Genomic DNA, 21,476 nt, shown 5'->3' on the forward strand with positions numbered 1-21,476 from the left:
GGCGGACGGAGCGGAGGTGCTCGAAGAAGCGGTCCCCCAATCTGCGTCGGGTTTCACCGATGTACAGGAGGCCGCACCGGGAGCACCGGATGCAATAAGGAATAAGAGTGCTTAAGGAAGTAGCCCAAGAAATAGTGGATGCATTAGTGATAATTTTTCAAAAGTCTTTAGATTCTGGACTAGTTCCTGAGGATTGGAGGGTGGCTAATGTAACCCCACTTTTTAAAAAAGGAGGGAGAGAGAAACCGGGGAATTATAGACCGGTTAGCCTAACGTCGGTGGTGGGGAAACTGCTAGAGTCAGTTATCAAAGATGTGATAACAGCACATTTGGAAAGCAGTGAAATCATCGGACAAAGTCAGCATGGATTTGTGAAAGGAAAATCATGTCTGATGAATCTCATAGAATTTTTTGAGGATGTAACTAGTAGAGTGGATAGGGGAGACCAGTGGATGTGGTATATTTGGATTTTCAAAAGGCTTTTGACAAGGTCGCACACAGGAGATTAGTGTGCAAACTTGAAGCACACGGTATTGGGGGTAAGGTATTGATGTGGATAGAGAATTGGTTGGCAGACAGGAAGCAAAGAGTGGGAATAAATGGGACCTTTTCAGAATGGCAGGCGGTGACTAGTGGGGTACCGCAAGGCTCAGTGCTGGGACCCCAGTTGTTTACAATATATATTAATGACTTGGATGAGGGAATTAAATGCAGCATCTCCAAGTTTGCGGATGACACGAAGCTGGGCGGCAGTGTTAGCTGTGAGGAGGATGCTAAGAGGATGCAGGGTGACTTGGATAGGTTAGGTGAGTGGGCAAATTCATGGCAGATGCAATTTAATGTGGATAAATGTGAAGTTATCCACTTTGGTGGCAAAAATAGGAAAACAGATTATTATCTGAATGGTGGCCGATTAGAAAAAGGGGAGGTGCAACGAGACCTGGGTGTCATTATACACCAGTCGTTGAAAGTGGGCATGCAGGTACAGCAGGCGGTGAAAAAGGTGAATGGTATGCTGGCATTTATAGCAAGAGGATTTGAGTACAGGAGCAGGGAGGTACTACTGCAGTTGTACAAGGCCTTGGTGAGACCACACCTGGAGTATTGTGTGCAGTTTTGGTCCCCTAATCTGAGGAAAGACATCCTTGCCATAGAGGGAGTACAAAGAAGGTTCACCAGATTGATTCCTGGGATGGCAGGACTTTCATATGATGAAAGACTGGATGAACTAGGCTTATACTCGTTGGAATTTAGAAGATTGAGGGGAGATCTGATTGAAACGTATAAAATCCTAAAAGAATTGGACAGGCTAGATGCAGGAAGATTGTTCCCGATGTTGGGGAAGTCCAGAACGAGGGGTCACAGTTTGAGGATAAAGGGGAAGCCTTTTAGGACCGAGATTAGGAAAAACTTCTTCACACAGAGAGTGGTGAATCTGTGGAATTCTCTGCCACAGAAAACAGTTGAGGCCAGTTCATTGGCTATATTTAAGAGGGAGTTAGATATGGCCCTTGTGGCTAAAGAGATCAGGGGGTATGGAGGGAAGGCTGATAGTGTTCTGAGTTGGATGATCAGCAATGATCATACTGAATGGCAGTGCAGGCTCGAAGGGCCAAATGGCCTACTCTTGCACCTATTTTCTATGTTTCTATGTTAATAGATGACCCCAACAGACTCACAAGTGAAGTGTTGCCTCACTTGGAAGGACTGTTTAGGGCCCTGAATGGTGGCAAGAGAGGAGGTGTAGGGACAGGTTTAGCACTAAAATCTTGGTGTCATCAGCAAATTTACTAACACATCCCTCCACTTCTTCATCCAGGTCATTAATAAAAATCACAAAGAGTAGGGGTCCCAGAACAGATCCCTGAGGCACATTAGTGGTGACCAACCTCCATGCAGAATATGACCCATCTACAACCACTCTTTGCCTTCTGTGGGCAAGCCAGTTCTGGATCCACAAAGAAATTTCCCCTTGGATCTCATGTCTTCTTACTTTTTCAATAAGCCTTGCATGGGGTACCTTGTCAAGTGCCTTGCTGAAATCCATATATGCTACATCTACTGCTTTACCATCATCAATGTGTTTCGTCACATCCTCAAAAAATTCAATCAGCCTCATAAGGCATGACCTGCCTTTCACAAAGCCATGCTGACTATTCCTAATCATATTATGCTTCTCCAAATGTTCATAAATCCTGCCTCTCAGGATCTTCTGCATCAACTTACCAACCACTGAAGTAAGACTCACTGGTCTATAATTTCCTGGGCTATCTCTACTCCCTTTCATAAATACTGTAACAACATCCTCAACCCTCCAATCCTCCAGAACCTCTCCCATCCCCACTGATGATGCAAAGATCATCGCCAGAGGCTCAGCAATCTCCTCTCTTGCCTCCCACAGTGGCTTGGGGTACATCTCGTCTGATCCCGATGACTTATCCAATTTGATGCTTTCTGAAAGCTCCTGCACATCCTCTTTCTTAATATCTACATGCTCAAACTTTTGGGTCTGCTGTAAGTCATCCCTACAATTGCCAAGATCCTTTTCCGTAGTGAATACTGAAGCTAAATACTCATTAAGTACCTCCGCTATCTCCTCCGTTTCCATACACGCTTTTCCACTGTTACACTTGATTGGTCTGATTCTCTCACGTCTTATCCTCTTTCTCTTAACATACTTGTCGAATGCCTTGGGGTTTTCTTTAATCCTGTCCGCCAAAGTCTTCTCATGGCCCCTTCTGGCTCTCCTAATTTCATTCTTAAGCCCCTTTCCGCTAGCCTTATCATCTTCTAGATCTCTATCATTACCTAGCTTTTTGAACCTTTCGTAAGCTCTTCTTTTCTTCTTAACCAGATTTACAACAGCCTTTGTACACCACAGTTCCTATATCCTACCATCCTTTCTCTGCCTCATTGGAATGCACTATGCAGAACTCCAAGCAAACATCCCCTGAACATTTGCCACATTTCTTCCTTACATTTCCCTGAGAATATCTGTTTCCAATTTATGCTTCCAAGTTACTGCCTGATAGCCTGATATTTCCCCTTACTCCATTTAAACGCTTTCCTAACTTGTCTGTTCCTTTCCCTCTCCAATACTATCTGGGACACCAGGTAGCACCGTTGAGCCCTCTGGAGACGTCATGGGCTTATCAATGAAACGTCAAAGAAGGAGGGTGCCCACCTGATGACCCCGATGATGTACCTACCCTCCCTCCTTGTCACCACTCCAAACCCACTGCCAACATCGAGAGTGCCAACTTACCATAGGGATTGAAACATCAAGTCCTAGTAGCTCTACTGATCTTCTGGAAGAAAACCAGTGACTGCCGTGAAAGTGCAGCTGATGACAAGGGAAAGACCGTGTGACTGCTGGAGAGACAGCTGACAGGAGGAAATAGACCCCAACGGGGCTGTTATGGGCTAGCTACCCATAACAGCAGGCTCTGTCACCTTGTCAGGGTACAAGAGCCACCCTCACTTGGCTACAGAAAGTTTAAAAAGAAGTATACCCCCAGAGTCTGCGAGAGCGGGGGTATACCGACTGGCCTCCTGGTAACGAACCCTGGCATGGACACGACAATGAGTCAAGAAAATGGCAATACTCTTGAGAAAGCAGCAGCTGGATATGTTCTTCAGACCTGTAGGTGTGGCTGGACTAAAGTAACATCAACTCGTGGTCTAAAAATTCATCAAGGATGGAAGAAATGCTTGAAAATCTCCAACCCAGGGCCCCGCATTGACCAGATTCTGTTAAGAGGAAGGTCAAATCAGTTCGATGAAACTCAGTGGCAGGAAGAATCCCACAGTCCGCAGAGTATCAGCACTCTACGGGATGTGGAAGAAGTTTCAGGCACAAGCAGCAGTCCAAGACACAGCCAGGCACATCGTAAAGTGGAGAACATGCAAGGACGTAAGCCGTTGGTGAAATGGCCAAAGTCTAACAGCAAGGAGTGGGAAACCATCAATGCAGATGTGACCCTGATCTTAAATGGCATCAAGGGATCAGCAGAAAAGAAGTCGGAGAGGATGGGTGACCTGATCTACAGCTACGGAAAGGAGAAATTTGAAGTGAAGGAACAAGTCAGCGGGAAAGATAAGCCTCCTCCCCCCCAAATCCCGTTGTCTCCAGGAAATCCAACGATTTGTTAAAGAGAGAAGAGGCCTGAGGAAGTTGTGGAAAAAGGCAACCGCAGAAGAAAGGGAGGGCATCAACCTCCTTCAAGAGGACCTAAAACAGAGGCTCTCGAAGCTGCGCAGAGCAGAGAATTTAAGGAAACAATGCAAAAAGAAGGAAAAAGCAAGAACAGACTTCTACAAAGATCCCTTTAAATATGTAAAAGGCATTTTCACAAAAGAGAAAAGCAGATACTAGAAAATATCAAAAGAGGTTGAAAGACATCTCAGAATCATCCACACTGATAAGCGAAAAGCTGAACCGATATTTGTCCCAGCTGACATCCCACCAATCTCACCCCCACAACATCAATTTAACATCAGCCCTCCCAAGCTGAGCGAGGTGAAAGAGGCAGTGAAGAAGGCAAGATCGGCATCAGCGCCAGGCCCTAACGGAGATCCATATTGTGTCTACAAGAACACCCTGAGACTTCCCTGAGATTTCACAGGATATGTCTCCAATGTTAGATACTCCCATTACCACGGATGAGATTAAGAATGTTATTTCCTCTATGAATTTGGGGAAAGCTCCTGGCCCTGATGGGTTTACCGTAGAATTTTATAAATGTTTCGCACCTTTATTATTCCCTTGGTTCTGTAGGGTTTTTGAGGCTTCAATAAAACTTGGTAAACTTCCCGAATCTTTCAATAGAGCGTCAATCTCTCTAATATTAAAGAAGGATAAAGATCCTGCTCAATGTGCATCTTATAGACCAATATCTTTATTAAATGTTGATTCTAAAGTTTTTTCTAAGTTATTAGCAAATAGATTAGAAAAAGTACTTCCTTTTATTATTTCAGAAGACCAAACGGGTTTTATTAAAGGTCGTTACTCTTTTTATAACATTCGCACACTGTTAAATATTGTTTATACCCCCTCACAAAATGTTCCTGAGTGTGTTATCTCTTTAGATGCTGAGAAAGCTTTTGATAGAGTAGAATGGCCTTACTTATTTAAGGTGCTTGAAATGTTTAATTTTAGCTCGAAATTTATATCCTGGATTAAACTGTTATATCATTCTCCTGTGGCCTCGGTCCGTACTAACTCTCTAAGCTCACCTTTTTTCCCTCTTTTTCGAGGTACTCGGCAAGGTTGTCCTCTTAGTCCTTTATTATTTGATATTGCATTAGAACCTCTTGCAATTGCCATTCGAGAATCTCCAAATATTACTGGGATAACTCGGGGCTTAAAGTCCCATAAAATATCACTCTATGCTGATGACTTACTTTTATATATTTCTAATCCCCAAAAATCCATCCCTGCTGTTTTAGAGCTATTAGCACAATTTGGTCTTTTTTCAGGTTATAAATTAAATCTTAGTAAGACTGAACTTTTCCCGATTAATAAACAACTTCCCTTATATCATAACTTTCCATTTAAATTGATTAATAATTATTTTTCATATCTTGGGATTAAAATTACTTGTAAATACAAAGATTTATTTAAGATTAACTTTTTACCCTTAATTGACCATATTATTCAACTTTCATCTAAATGGTTTCCTTTATATTTAACTTTGATTGGTTGTATTAATGCAGTTAAGATGTTTTTTTTGCCAAAATTTTTATATATATTTCAGGCATTACCGATTTTTGTTCCAAAATCTTTTTTTGATAAAGTTGACTCCAAAATTTCTTCATTTATTTGGCAAAATAAAAACCTGAGACTGGGTAAAATACATTTACAGAAAGCTAAGAGAGATGGAGGTTTAGCATTACCTAACTTTAGATTTTATTATTGGGCAACTAATATTCGACATATGAAATTTTGGTTACTTGACCAGGATATACTATCCATTCCTAAATGGGTAGCATTGGAATTACAATCTGTTCAGGGTTATACACTTGGCTCTATTTTAGGTTCCTCTCTTCCTTTTGATTTGAAACGCCTTAAACAGGTGTCTAACCCGATAGTTAAATATACCTTACGTATTTGGTTTCAATTCAGAAAATTTTTTGATCTTAACCAATTTGGGCTAGCAATTCCTATTTTAGGTAACATATTTTTTCCTCCCTCTTTTACGGATCGTGCTTTTCAAATTTGGAAGACTAAGGGTATTTCACGGTTTTTGGATTTATTTTTAGATGGTTCCCTTATGTCTTTTGAACAATTATCTAATAAATATAATTTATCAAGAATACATTTTTTTAGATATTTACAAGTTAGAAATTTCCTAAGTACTATACTTTCCTCCTTTCCAATGCTTCCTCCTACATACATTTTAGATACTATAATTAACCTTAATCCATGTCAGAAAGGTGCATCGGCTATGATTTATAATATTATTACGAAACTTAGGAAAGCTCCATTTGATAAGATTAGGGTAGATTGGGAACAGGAATTGGGGTCTATCATTTCTGTGGATGACTGGGGGCAGATTTTACAATTAGTCAATACTTCCTCTATCTGTGCTAAACATTCAATTTAAAGTTGTTCATCGAGCACATACGTCCAAAGATAAATTAGCTCGCTTTTATTCTCATATTAATCCTTTTTGTGATAGATGTCTGGGGCAGATAGCCTCTTTAACTCATACGTTTTGGTCTTGTCCTACTCTGGAAACTTTTTGGAGAGACATTTTTAATATTATCTCCAAGGTATTGAATATAGATATCTCTCCTCACCCTATTACTGCTATCTTTGGACTACCTAAAATTTCCAGTAATCTTTCTCCTTCAGCCCATAGAATGATTGCATTTCTTACTTTAATGGCGAAAAGATGTATCTTACAACATTGGAAAGAGCCTAATGCTCCAACTACCTTTTTTTGGTTTTCTCAGACGATATTATGCTTGAATTTGGAGAAAATTAGGAGCAATCCTTACGATTCCTCATTTAAATTTGAACGGACCTGGAGATCTTTTATTCAATATTTTCATTTAATGTAATATATACCCTTCTTGTTTTTTTTTTACTGTTTTTAATGGAGGTCGGGATTGAAGACGTGATTTTAAGTTTTTTAACTCTGTTTGGTTTCAAGTTAGCCCATTGCTTTGCTTTGCTTTTAGTTAGTTGCACGGTGGGTTTTTATTTTGGGGGGGGGGTTTCCTTTTCTCTATTGATATATATATAAAAATTAGTATACTATATAAAAAAAAAAGAACACCCCGGATGTTCTGAAATTCCTTTGGAAAAACATGAGGGTTGCATGGGAAAAGCAAATTATCCCCAAAGCCTGGAGAAGAGCGGGGGGAGTTCTGATCCCAAACGAAAAGAATTCATCCACCATCGAGCAGTTTCACCAAATAAACCTTCTGAACATAGAGGGCAAGATCGTTTTCAGCATGTTGGCGCAAAGACTTACAAAGTATCTGAAACAAAATCATTTCATTGATCCAAAAGGTTGGCATAGCAGGCTTCTCGGGATGCCTTGAACATACCAGCGTCATGTCGCATCAAATCCAGATGGCTAAGAAAGAAAGAAAGGATCTGCATGTCTTGTTCCTCGACCTGGCCAACGCCTATGGATCAGTTCCTCATTCCCTACTGTGGACTGCTTTTGAATTCTTTCACGTGCCTGCAACAATAACAAATCTGGTAAAACACTACTTCCAGGATCTGCAAGTCTGTCTCACAACATCAGACTTCACCACAGTGTGGCAACCACTGGAAGTAGGCATCATGGCGGGATGCACCATCTCCCCATTGGCCTTCACTATGGCAATGGAGCTCATTATCAGAGCCTCAAAATGGGTTGCGGGAGGAAAAGGGCTATAGTTTGGTCAACGGTTACCACTGATATGAGCCTATATGGGCGATATAACAATACTGACGACAACTGTCCCCTGAACCAAGAGACTTCTGGAAAAGCTTCATCAAAACATCACATGGGCGAGGATGAAGATCAAGCCCAGCAAGGGCAGAAGCATCTCCATTGTCAAAGGTCAAGTCATGGATCAAAGATTTCAGAATGACGGGACACTTGTCCCAACTGTTTCAGAAATGCCAGTGAAGAGCTTGGGCCGATGGTATGATGCTAAGCTCAAGGGCACTACGCAGTTTGAACAACTCAAAAAGGATACCATCATGTACATAGCTTGCATCAGCAAGACCTTGCTGCCAGGAAAACTCAAGCTGTGGTGCTTCCAGTTTGGCATACTCCCAAGACTCATGTGGCCTTTAACAGTGTATGAAATTCCTATCACCAAGGTTGAAACGCTCGAAAGAATGATCAGCACACATATAAAACAGTGGCTTGGACTTCCACAATGCTTAAGTCCTATTGGACTGTACGGGAACGGCAAATTGGAATTACCAATTGCAGGTCTTGTGGAAGAATTCAAATGCACGAAAGCAAGGTTGGTCATGACCCTTAATGAATCTGAAGATACTGTTATTCGAACGGTGGCCCCCCCCCGCCCCCCGTGTGGTAACGGGGAGGAAGTGAACCCCATCTGAAGCTGTTCAGAGTGCTAAGTCTGTTCTTCGCTTCAGGGATGTGGTTGGCCAAGTCCAACATCGGAGAGCCGGGCTCAGGCTTGTCCCAAAGGCTCCTCAATGGCACAAGGCAACATCAGTGCAGAAGAGACGACTCGTGGTGGAGGAGTTGAGAAGACAGGAGGAGGCACAGCGACACGCCAGGGCCATCTCAATGGCCAAGCAGGGCCACTGGACTAATTGGGAGAGCCTGGAAAAGAGGAAACTTAGCTGGCGTGACATCTGGGAGATTGAACATAGAACATAGAATAGTACAGCACAGTACAGGCCCTTCGGCCCACAATGTTGTGCTGACCCTTAAACCCTGCCTCACATATAAGCCCCCACCTTAGATTCCTCCATATACCTGTCTAGTAGTCTCTTAAACTTCACTAGTGTATCTGCCTCCACCACTGACTCAGGCAGTGCATTCCACTCACCAACCACTCTCTGAGTAAAAAACCTTCCTCTAATATCCCCCTTGAACTTCCCACCCCTTACCTTAAAGCCATGTCCTCTTGTATTGAGCAGTAGTGCCCTGGGGAAGAGGCGCTGGCTATCCACTCTATCTATTCCTCTTATTATCTTGTACACCTCGATCATGTCTCCTCTCATCCTCCTTCTCTCCAAAGAGTAAAGACCTAGCTCCCTTAATCTCTGATCATAATACATACTTTCTAAACCAGGCAGCATCCTGGTAAATCTCCTCTGTACCCTTTCCAATGCTTCCACATCCTTCCTATAGTGAGGTGACCAGAACTGGACACAGTACTCCAAGTGTGGCCTAACCAGAGTTTTATAGAGCTGCATCATTACATCGCGACTCTTAAACTCTATCCCTCGACTTATGAAAGCTAACACCCCATAAGCTTTCTTAACTACCCTATCCACCTGTGAGCCAACTTTCATGTACTCCGAGATCCCTCTGCTCCTCCACACTACCAAGTATCCTGCCATTTACTTTGTACTCTGCCTTGGAGTTTGTCCTTCCAAAGTGTACCACCTCACACTTCTCCAGGTTGAACTCCATCTGCCACTTCTCAGCCCACTGTTGCATCCTATCAAAGTCTCTCTGCAATCTTTGACAATCCTCTACACTATCTACAACACCACCAACCTTTGTGCCATCTGCAAACTTGCCAACCCACCCTTCTACCCTGACATCCAGGTCGTTAATAAAAATCATGAAAGGTAGAGGTCCCAGAACAGATCCTTGGGGGACACCACTAGTCACAATCCTCCAATCTGAATGTACTCCCTCCACCACCACCCTCTGCCTTCTGCAGGCAAGCCAATTCTGAATCCACCTGGCCAAACTTCCCTGGATCCCATGCCTTCTAACTTTCTGAATAAGCCTACCGTGTGGAACCTTGTCAAATGCCTTACTAAAATCCATACAGATCACATCCACTGCACTACCCTCATCTATATGCCTGGTCACCTCCTCAAAGAACTCTATCAGGCCTGTTAGACATGATCTGCCCTTCACCAAGCCATGCTGACTGTCCCTGATCAGACCATGATTCTCTAAATGCCTATAGATCCTATCTCTCAGAATCTTTTCCAACAGCTTTCCCACCACAGACGTAAGGCTCACTGGTCTATAATTATCCGGACTATCCCTACTACCTTTTTTGAACAAGGGAACAACATTCGCCTCTCTCCAATCCTCCGGTACCATTCCCGTGGACAACGAGGACATAAAGATCCTAACCAGAGGCTCAGCAATCTCTTCTCTCGCCTCGTAGAGCAGCCTGGGGAATATTCCGTCAGGCCCCGGGGACTTATCTGTCCTAATGTATTTTAACAACTCCAACACCTCCTCTCCCTTAATATCAACATGCTCCAGAACATCAACCTCACTCATATTGTCCTCACCATCATCAAGTTCCCTCTCATTGGTGAATACCAAAGAGAAGTATTCATTGAGGACCTCGATCACTTTCACAGCCTCCAGGCACATCTTTCCACCTTTATCTCTAATCGGTCCTACCTTCACTCCTGTCGTCCTTTTTTTCTTCACATAATTGAAGAATGCCTTGGGGTTTTCCTTTACCCCACTCGCCAAGGCCTTCTCATGCCCCCTTCTTGCTCTTCTCAGCCCCTTCTTAAGCTCCTTTCTTGCTTCCCTATATTCCTCAATAGATCCATCTGATCCTTGCTTCCTAAACCTCATGTATTCTGCCTTCTTCCACCTGACTAGATTTTCCACCTCACTTGTCACCCATGGTTCCTTCACCCTACCATTCTTTATCTTCCTCACCGGGACAAATTTATCCCTTACATCCCGCAAGAGATCTCTAAACATCAACCACATGCCCATAGTACATTTCCCTGCAAAAACATCATCCCAATTCACACCCGCAAGTTCTAGCCTTATAGCCTCACAATTTGCCTTTGCCCAATTAAAAATTTTCCTGTCTTCTTTGATTCTATCCTTTTCCATGATAATTATAAAGGCCAGGGAGTGGTGGTCACTGTCCCCCAGATGCTCACCCACTGAGAGATCTGTGAGAGATGGAGGGATCTCGGCTAAGCTTTGTCATCAGAGCCACTTATGACCTCCTACCCACACCCCAGAACCTGAACCAGTGATGGGGAGAACACCCTGCTTGCTCTTTTTGTCAAGCACCTGGATCACTAAGGCACATTTTAACAGGATGCACCACGAGCCTCAGCCAGGGGTGGTACACTTGGCGGCATAACCAAGTTCTCTGACAGCTGGCATCAATCTTGGAACAGAGGCAAATCATCACAAATGCTCTCCCACAAACATCCGCAGGAAATGTCCACATTACACGATTTGTACCAGCAGGCCAACCTCCAGAGCACCATATAACATCAAAAGATGTAAGCATTCTGCAGGTTGCTCGGGATTGAAAAATGGACGTGGACTTGGAAAAAAAGCTTGTGTTTCCCCCAGACATTGCAGCTGCAACACTTTGGCCAGACATGGTCCTGTGGTCCACAACAGCCAAGCTGGCGTATGTTGTGGAATTCACAGTACCATGGGAAGATGGTGTCGAAGAAGCTTATGAGAGGAAAAAGACCAAGTACTCGGACCTGGCAACTGAAGCTGCTCAGAATGGATGGAAGACCAAGATTTTCCCTGTAGAAGTGGAATGCAGGGGATTCGTTGCTACATCTGCGACCAGTCTATTGAAGAAGATGGGGGTGAGGGGTCACTCTCTCCAACAAGCAATCAAGTCCTTGTCAAATGCAGCAGAAGAAAGCAGTAATTGGATTTGGATTAAAAGGAAAGACAACAACTGGGCTGCAAGATGAAGACAGGAGGGTATGGAACTGAGGGGGGTGTATCTGGGATGCCAGGTAGCACCGTTGAGCCCTCTGGAGACATCGTGGGCTTATCAACGAAACGTTAAAGAAGGAGGGTGCCCACCTGATGACCCTGATGACGTACCTACCCTCCCTGTCACCACTCCAAACTCACTGCCAACATTGAGAGTGCCAACTTACCATAGGGATTGAAACATCAAGTCCTAGGAGCTCCACTACTAATATGGTAAAGGAGATAGAATTGTGATCACTATCTCCAAAATGCTCTCCCACTGAGAGATCTGGCGCCTGACCAGGTTCATTTCCCAATACCAGATCAAGTGCAGTCTCTCCTCTTGTATGCTTATCTACATATTGTGTCAAGAAACCTTCTTGAACACACCTAACAAACTCCACCCCACCTAAACCCCTCACTCTAGGGAGATGCCTATCGATATTTGGGAAATTAAAATCTCCCACCACGACAACCGTGTTATTATTACACCTTTCCAGAATCTGTCTCCCTATTTCTCCTTAATGTCCTTGTTACTATTGGGTGGCCTATAAAAAGCACCCAGTAGAGTTATTGATCCCTTCCTGTTCCTAACTTCCACCCACAGAGACCCTGTAGACAATAACCTCCATGTCTTCCTCCTTTTCCTCTTTCCACAGTTTCTGCATAACCTGTAGCATTGCCTCTAAATTTAGGTTTCCTTTGACTGCGATGATTTTCATCTCAACTTTCCATTGTTTTTTTCTGTTGACAGTTATCCCTACATTGCCTGAAGCTATTGTAGTGATTGTGGTTTTGAGCTTGTAAGCATCTGACCCTGAGAGATACACTGCAGTTCTGTTTCTTCATTCTAGGATGTCAGCTTCATCGTCTGAACCAGCATTTAATTGCCAACCTTAATTGCTCCCGGGAAGGTGAAGGTGGGTTGCCTTCTTGAACCACTGCAGTCCTTCAGGCACGAATATATCCTCAATGCTGATACGGATAATGTTTCTGGATTTTAGCCCACTGATGTTAAAGGAATAGTGTGGCTTTCAGGTCAGGATAGCGTGGCTTGGAGAACATTTTCCAGGCGATGATGTTCACACACCTCTGCTGCTCTTGTCCTCCTAGCTTGTAGAGATAGTGTTTGGAAGATGCTGTTTAATGAGTTGCTGTAGCACACCATGTAGATGGTACAAACTGCAGCTACTGTGCATTGGTGATGGTATGAATGAATGGTTGTGCGTGTTCTAAGGTTCAGGCAATGAACTGTTCCAAATTGGTGTATACATGCTATGTATTCCTCTATTTTATGGCTCATCACATCTGTAGTAAAGGATCCAGTCAACCAATCACACCGAGGCTGGACTCTCTCCAATATTCCAGGAATGGAATGTTTGGGAATGAACTATTGATGCCTTATTGATACATTGTAAATACTCTAAGCCAGTCTCTTGATACATTTGGTGCAGAAAATACTGACAGCTGATTGTTCAGTTACAAATTTTATGAACAAAGTTTTAACATGATGTACCTTGAGGATAAATAAACTCTTTTCAAATGAAAAAAAATCTATTTTTTCCTTTCAGTCCAAAGTACAGCACCTTCCATTTCAGCCCAACAAACTGAAAAATTCTAACAGTGTAGATGTGATCATAATTACTCTTCATGCAAATGCCTTGGTCATTGATAGAATTTAAACAAGCCCTAATATGAGAGAACATGTTGATTCCTCTTTAACCAAGTGGTGCCTTTGTCAACACAAACCAGTTTTGTCAAAAACTAATGAGAGCAAAACAATAAATTCTGAAAAACAATTATTGTAAATTAATCTTTGATATTTTACCATGTAAATAACTAAAAACTGGATTGGACCAAGTGGTGAATCCATGCTATTTTCCTACACTCATCTCTAACCAAAATAACTCTGTAGACCAATGTACTATTAAAGATAAATTGCTTTTTATGTGAAATTTATGCCAAGATTCACTCTGTAATAATTCTAAAGTAACAATAAAAAAATCTTGCAGTTAATTAAAAATAATTTATAATACTTGATAATATGTAAAACCTTACCTCAATAAACATATATAGAGACAGAAGCATCACTCCAAGGTTGTACAAGATTAAATGACCCCTGAGGGAGAAGGCAGGCTTTTCCCTCATGTACTTTGTGCCTAGCCATATAGTGGATAGATACAACAGTGTAAGGAAGAATGTAGGTAAATAGGAATCCAGCAAAGCCCAGCCTCTAACCCTGGGATCTGAAAATGAAAAAGAAAAGTAATCATCAGGTCTTGCAACCACAGTTAAGTTCATAGAATTATATAGCGAGGACACAGGATCTTGGGCCTAACTTGTTTATGGTTCAAAGTTCAAAGTATGAATATATTATAGAATGTTGAGATTCATCTCCACAAAACAAGAAACCCAAAAGAACCCGTAAAAGAAAACCGACAACCACCCAATGTGTAGAGAGAAAGAGAAAAAAACACAAACTGTGCAAGCAATAAAAGTAACCAAATAGCATTTAGAATGAAAGTGAGTCCTCAGACACGAAGTCTGGAGCAGCCGGAGAAGGCCCATAGCCTCAGTCTTAATTTAGCACATAGCAGAGTAAATGTCGCAGAGCCCGCAGACACAAAGCCCAGAGCAGCCAGAGCGAGCCCGCAGCCTCAGCCTTAGCCTCAGTCTCAGCTCAGCATGTAGCAGAATGACCAAGATGCCTATCAAAACTGGTGTCATTTGCCAGCATTTGGCCCATAAACTTCTAAACCTTTCCTATCCAGAGTTTGAAACGTCGTTATTGTGGCTGACTCATCCACTTCCTCTGGAAGCTCATTCTGCTTATGTACCACATTCCATGTAAAAAGTTGCTCCTCTTGTTCCTATTAAATCTTTTTCCTCTCATCTTATAGCTGTACCCTCTAGTTCTTGATTCTCCAACTCTCGAAAAAAGATTGAGTGCATTTATCTTTCCTGCAGTCTTTGCAATTTAACATCTTTCCTATTGCAAGATGCAAAAACTAAACACAATATTCCAAGTATAGCCTCACCAGAGTCATGTACAATTTCACCATGATCTCCCAACTTCTGTATTCGATGCCCTGACTGATGAAGGCCAGTGTGCCAAAAGCCTTCTTTAACGCCATGTATACCTGTGACTCCACTTTCTGGGAACCATGAGATATAGAGAGAGGTTGGCTACGCTGGACCGTTATTCCTTTGAGCACAGAAGAATGCGAGATGACCTACTAGAATTCTAGATGATCATGAGAAGTATGGATAAACTGGACAGATATGGTCTTTTCTCCAGGGTAGAGTCCAAAACTAGAGGGCGCAGATATAAGATAAGAGCAGGAACATTTAAAAGGGACCTGAGAATTAATTTCTTTACACAGAGGGTGAGTGGATACAATTGCAATATTTAAGACACATTTGGATATGCACATGGAGGGGAAGGGCTTGGAGAGTAATAGGCTGAATGTGTGCAACTTGGGACTAGCAAGGAGGGTGCTTGGTCAGCCTGGACCAATTAGGACAAACGGCCTGTTTCCATGATCTATGACAGTAGGTCAAATAATGTCTGTGGAGACAGAAACAAAGTTAACTTTGTTTGAAATCTTTCATCAGAACTGGGAAAAGTAAGACCCCAAGTAGATTGAAAGTTGCAGAGAAGGGGAGGGGTTGTCTGTGATAGAGTGGAGTCCACGAGAGACTGAATGATTCAGATGGTGGTGCTGGTGTTGACGAAAAAGTGGAGAAGCATTGCAGGGGTTCCTTGTCCCAATTATCTTCAGCTGCTCCATCAATGACCTTCTTCCATAACTAGGGCAGAAGAGGCCCAAATCCAAATCAACTCATAATTCCTGGCATGGACATAGGTGAAGCTAAACAACATACAGATGAAGGCTGGAAAGTAACTCCTCTGCCATAGAAGATTACTCTTAACAAGTGAGAGTCTAACTACCCATGTGTGAGATCTAACCACCATCACTGAGCATTCTGTCAAGTCAAATGGAGATGAGGAGGAACTTCTTTAGCTAGAGCAGTAAATCTATGGAATTCAATGGCACAGGTGGCTGTGGAGGCCAAGTCATTGGGTATTTTTAAGGCAGAGGTTGATAGATTCTTGATTAGTCAGGGCATGAAGGAATACGGGGAGAAGGCAGGAGATTAGGGCTGAGAGGGAAAATGGACCTGCCATGGTGAATGGCTAGAGCAGACTCTGTGGGCCAAATGGCCTAATTCTGCTCCAATATTTTATGGTCTAAATCAGGTCTATTGTCAAGTACAAGAACAGTGAAAAACATGCTTGCTGATGCATCACAGGTACGTATGTTACAATTTCGTAACGTACAACAGCAAGTGATGACAAATTGAGTCGGGTTTTAATATTAAAACCACTATATTTATTTACATCTACTCCAAAATATAGAAGATCAAATAAACTACTTTCTTAAACAGAGGTTAACAGTGTTATGTGTCTATAGCTCCCTTACAGTCAAACTTAGAACCTGTTCTTAATAAGTCTTACTGAAGCACAGTTGTAAAGTGGCAGTTCAGAGAGTCCCAGTAATTCACGAAATAGGTGAGAGGAGAGACTTGTGGATTCACAGTGCAGCGACGAGGCGATCACGATGAATTCCAAAGATTCCACGGCTAGTGAAGGAAGAAACGTTTACCGAAGATCCCAGCTGAGGAATACTGTTCCTAAGTTCATGAAGAACGATTTCACAAAGTGACTGTCACGAAATCCACACCCATGGATCATATGAAGGACAGACACATCTCCACAATGCACAGTGTGCTGCTGATTAACCTAATCCTTTGGGTATGCGTATGCATTAGACTTTACCCTTCTCGGTCGTCAGCTGTTCCCTCATAGCTCGAAGTCAGCAGTCTCTCTTTCCTTTAACTCCTTCTCAGCACTATGCCCACATTTCTTTTATAGCTTCGGCAAACGTCATAAGGTAACATTCACGGAAACGAAACTGTGGACTCCCAGTAAAACGAAACTGGGGACACGTGACGCCCACAGTAAACAAAACTATGGACTCCCAGGAAAATGAAACTGTGGACATGTAACACCTCCTCCAAAGAAGAGAAGATTTTGATCTGCAAAAGCAAATTTTAACTACAATCTGCGATATGTGGAACAATACATATACAGTTATCATACAGCACACTACAAAGATATTGCAGGAGCGTATACAAATATTAAGTTCCACTCCAATATTAAAATTACATTGCAAGTTTAACATCTGGAAAGACAATCGGCAATTACATTATCTTTGCCTTTAATGTGAGTTATCATGAGATCATACTCTTGCAAATTCAAACTCCAATTCAGTAACCTTCTATTTTTGTTTTTCACCTTACTCAAGAACACCAATGGATTATGATCTGTATAAACCACAATTGGTTTCTGAGCTGTGCAAACATACACATCAAAATGTTGCAAAGCCAAAATAAGTGATAATAATTCCTTCTCTATGGTGGAATAATTTCTTCAATGCTCATTGAATTTCTTTGAAAAGTAAGCCACAGGATGGTCAACATCATCATAATCATCCCTTTGTAGTAACACTGCTCCTGCAGCTTCATCACTGGCATCCACAGCTATGGAGAATGGCTGGGCAAAATCAAGTGACCTGAGCACAGGTTGGTGACTTAAGATAGCTTTCAATTTATCAAATGCCTCCTGACAAGTTTCTGTCCGAATAAACTTTTCACCCTTCTTCAGGAGGTTAGTCAATGGGAGAACAATATCAGCAAAGTTCTTACAGAGCTTGCGATAATATCCAGCCATTCCCAGAAATCTTCTAAGAGCCCGTTTCCTGATTGGAATGGGAACCTCAGGAGCCAACTTCTGCCTAAACAGGCGCCAACCTGCCTTGACCTACAACATAACCAAGATAGGTCACAGTGGCATGGCCAAATTCCCTCTTAGCTAGGTTAATTGTAAGGTTGGCTTTTGAGAGCCTTTCAAGCAGCTTTTTCACTGCAGAGATATGGACTTCCCAGGTGTCATTCTCTGTGACTAAGTCACTAATGTAGGCATCTGTGTGTTCTAACCCTTGAATTACAGAATTAATCATTCTCTGGAATGTTCCCGGAGCATTTTTCATACCAAATGGCAGAACATTGTATTCATACAACCCAGAAGGCATCACAAAGGCAGAAATTTCTGTACCTCTATCCGTTAATGGAACACACCAATATCCTTTTAACAGATCAGTCTTTGTAAGAAACTTAGCTTTTCCAACCTTGTCTACACAATCATCCACTCTAGGGATTGAATAAAATCTGTTTTTGTTACAACATTCACCTTTTGGTAATCAGTGCAGAATCTGAAACTACCATCTGGTTTAGGTACCATGATACAAGGTGAACTCCAATCCAAAGTAGAAGGTCTAATAATATCATTTTCTAACATATACTCAATTTCTTGTTCAGCAAGTTTACAGTTTTCAATATTCATACGATATGGATGTTGTTTTATAGGTTTTTTATTACCCACATCTACATCATCAACCACCACTGTGGTTCTTTATGGGATTTCAGGAAATAAATCCTTAAATTTCTTAATTAACTGCTTCATCTGCTGCCGCTGCTGTGGCTGTAAATGAACCAGTTTCTCACCAATATTTTCCAAAATAGTCAGTTTGCCAATCTGGCTGAAATAATGTTCAGTTTAAAATAGGCCTCAGATGGATCAGCTAATAAATTTCCAGAGAGCTCACATCGATCTTTGTTTACCGGCACAGCTGCAGTTTGTTTTTCATGAAACAGTTTAAGCATATTTACATGACAAAGCTGCATTGGCCTTTGTCTATCTGGTATTTTGACTACACAGTCCACATTATTAACTTTAGCTACAATTTCATAGGGACCATGAAACTTAGCTTGTAGAGGGTTTGTTTGTACAGGTGTCCCCCGCTTTTTTGAACGTTCGCTTTACGAAACCCCACTGTTACGAAAGACCTACATTAGATACCTGTTTTCGCTAACAGAAGGTGTTTTCACTGTTATGAAAAAAGCAGCCGTTCCTCCCCCGGATTCGGATTAGCAGTCTAGCCAGCATTGCTTAAACATGTGCCTGTGCTTTATATCGATTTATTTTGAGCATCCTCTTGCAAGATGAGTTCTAAGGTATCGGAAAAGCCTAAAAGAGCTCGTAAGGGTGTTACACTTAGCGTAAAACTAGACATAATTAAGCATTTCAATCGTGGTGAATGAAGTAGGGACAAAATGAGATTGGCTTGTGGAAGTTGACGAAGATGATGTTGAAGAGGTTTTGGCATCCCATGACCAAGAACTGATAGATGAAGAGCTGATGCAATTGGCAGAGGAAAGGATAACAATTGAAACCGAATGCAGTAGCCAATGGACCGAAAGTGAAGTCGTCCAGGAACTGAACATGAAGCAAGTGCGTGAGATTTTCACTGCAATGATAAAGTATGACTTTAATTTTGAAAGGGTACGTCAGTTTAGGGCATATTTGCAGAACGGTTTACAGAGAACTGTGTGATAGAAAATTGCATGCAGTCAAGCATACTGTCGTTTTTCAAGCCTTCCACATCAGCCACAGCAGATGACGAACCTCGACCTTCGCCATCGAGGCAGGCAGACATAGAAGAAGATGACCTGCCTGCCTGATCGATGATGAGATGACACCCCGGTGGTCCCAACCTCCAGGCCACGGACAGATACCGATTTGCGGAGAATGCAGCGGTAGCCAGGAGGCACCCAGCACGTCTTTAAAAAAAAAGGCGAAATAAACAAGCTAATTAATTACGTCCTCGTTGTCCATAGCAATGGTACCGGAGGATTGGAGGGAGGCGAATGTTGTCCCCTTGTTCAAAAAAGGTAGTAGGGATAGTCCGGGTAATTATAGACCAGTGAGCCTTACGTCTGTGGTGAGAAAGCTGTTGGAAAAGATTCTTATAGATAGGATCTATGGGCATTTAGAGAATCATGGTCTGATCAGGGACAGTCAGCATGACTTTGTGAAGGGCAGATCGTGTCTAACAAGTCTGATAGAGTTCTTTGAGGAGGTGACCAGGCATATAGATGAGGGTAGTGCAGTGGATATGATCTATATGGATTTTAGTAAGGCATTTGGCAAGGTTCTACATGGTAGGCTTATTCAGAAAGTCAGAAGTCATGGGATCCAAGGAAGTTTGGCCAGGTGGATTCAGAATTAGCTTGCCTGCAGAAGGCAGAGGGTGGTGGTGGAGGGAGTACATTTAGATTGGAGGATTGTGACTAGTGCTGTCCCGCAAGGATCTGTTCTGGGACCTCTACTTTTCGTGATTTTTATTAACGACCTAGATGTGAGGGTAGAGGGGTGGGTTGGCAAGTTTGCAGATGACACAAAGGTTAGTGGTGTTGTAGATAATGTAGAGGATTGTCGAAGATTGCAGAGAGATATTGATAGGATGCAGAAGTGGACTGAGAAGCGGCAGATGGAGTTCAACCCGGAGAAGTGTGAGATGGTACACTTTGGAAAGACAAACTCCAAGGCACAGTACAAAGTAAATGGCAGGATACTTGGTAGTGTGGAGGAGCAGAGGGATCTGGGGGTACATGTCCACAGATCCCTGAAAGTTGCCTCACAGGTAGATAGGGTAGTTAAGAAAGCTTATGGGGTGTTAGCTTTTGTAAGTCGAGGGATAGAGTTTAAGAGTCGTGATGTAATGATGCAGCTCTATAAAACTCTGGTTAGGCCACACTTGGAGTACTATGTCCAGTTCTGGCCGCCTCACTATAAGGAAGATGTGGAAGCATTGGAAAGGGTACAGAGGAGATTTACCAGGATGCTGCCCGGTTTAGAGAGTATGGATTATGATCAGAGATTAAGGGAGCTAGGGCTTTATTCTTTGGAGAGGAGGAGGATGAGAGGAGACATGATCGAGGTGTACAAGATAATAAGAGGAATAGATAGAGTGGATAGCCAGCACCACTTCCCCAGGGTACCACTGCTCAATACAAGAGGACATGGCTTTAAGGTAAGAGGTGGGAAGTTCAAGGGAGATATTAGAGGAAGATTTTTTACTCAGAGACTGGTTGGTGCGTGGAATGCACTGCCTGAGTCAGTGGTGGAGGCAGATACACTCATGAAGTTTAAGAGACTACTAGACAGATATATGGAGGAATTTAAGGTGGGGGTTATATGGGAGGCAGGGTTTGAGGGTCGGCACAACTTTGTGGGCCGAAGGGCCTGTAATGTGCTGTACTATTCTATATTCTATGTTCATTGTTAATCCACTGTTCCTTTAACAATGCAAAGGTCCTCAGACCTGGTGACCAAACACAAGTTCAAAGGAACTGAAGCCTAGGGACTCTTGTACTGACTCCAAAAAGCAAATAAACTCCCTCATCCCAATCTTTCTCATTTTCAATACAGAATGTCCTAATCATGGTTTGAGGGTAGAATGGAATCTAAGGCCCCTTGGGATTCTGGACGATACGCAGATGACGCAATCTGTTTGGCTTCCAGTTTGTAAACTACCTGCTAGCATAATCCTGACATAAAATTACTCACTTGATCAGACTGAATTTCTTTAGGCAAACCAAATAAAGTAAAAAACTTTATGAGAGCCTTCG

General features: G+C 42.4%; 1 protein-coding gene across 1 annotated transcript in view; it reads right to left on the reverse strand.

Moving 5' to 3' along the window:
• The window catches only part of elovl2 (ELOVL fatty acid elongase 2), a 111,438-nt gene that overhangs the window by 43,884 nt on the left and 46,078 nt on the right, over positions 1-21,476 (reverse strand). The window contains exon 3 of the mRNA XM_072283738.1: positions 13,941-14,128. Within this exon, the coding sequence (XP_072139839.1) occupies positions 13,941-14,128 (188 nt within the window). The remainder of the gene's footprint in view (positions 1-13,940; positions 14,129-21,476) is intronic.

This window comes from Mobula birostris, chromosome 19 (genome assembly GCF_030028105.1).
Source record: "Mobula birostris isolate sMobBir1 chromosome 19, sMobBir1.hap1, whole genome shotgun sequence".
In the NCBI taxonomy this organism is placed as follows: Eukaryota; Metazoa; Chordata; class Chondrichthyes; order Myliobatiformes; family Myliobatidae; genus Mobula; species Mobula birostris.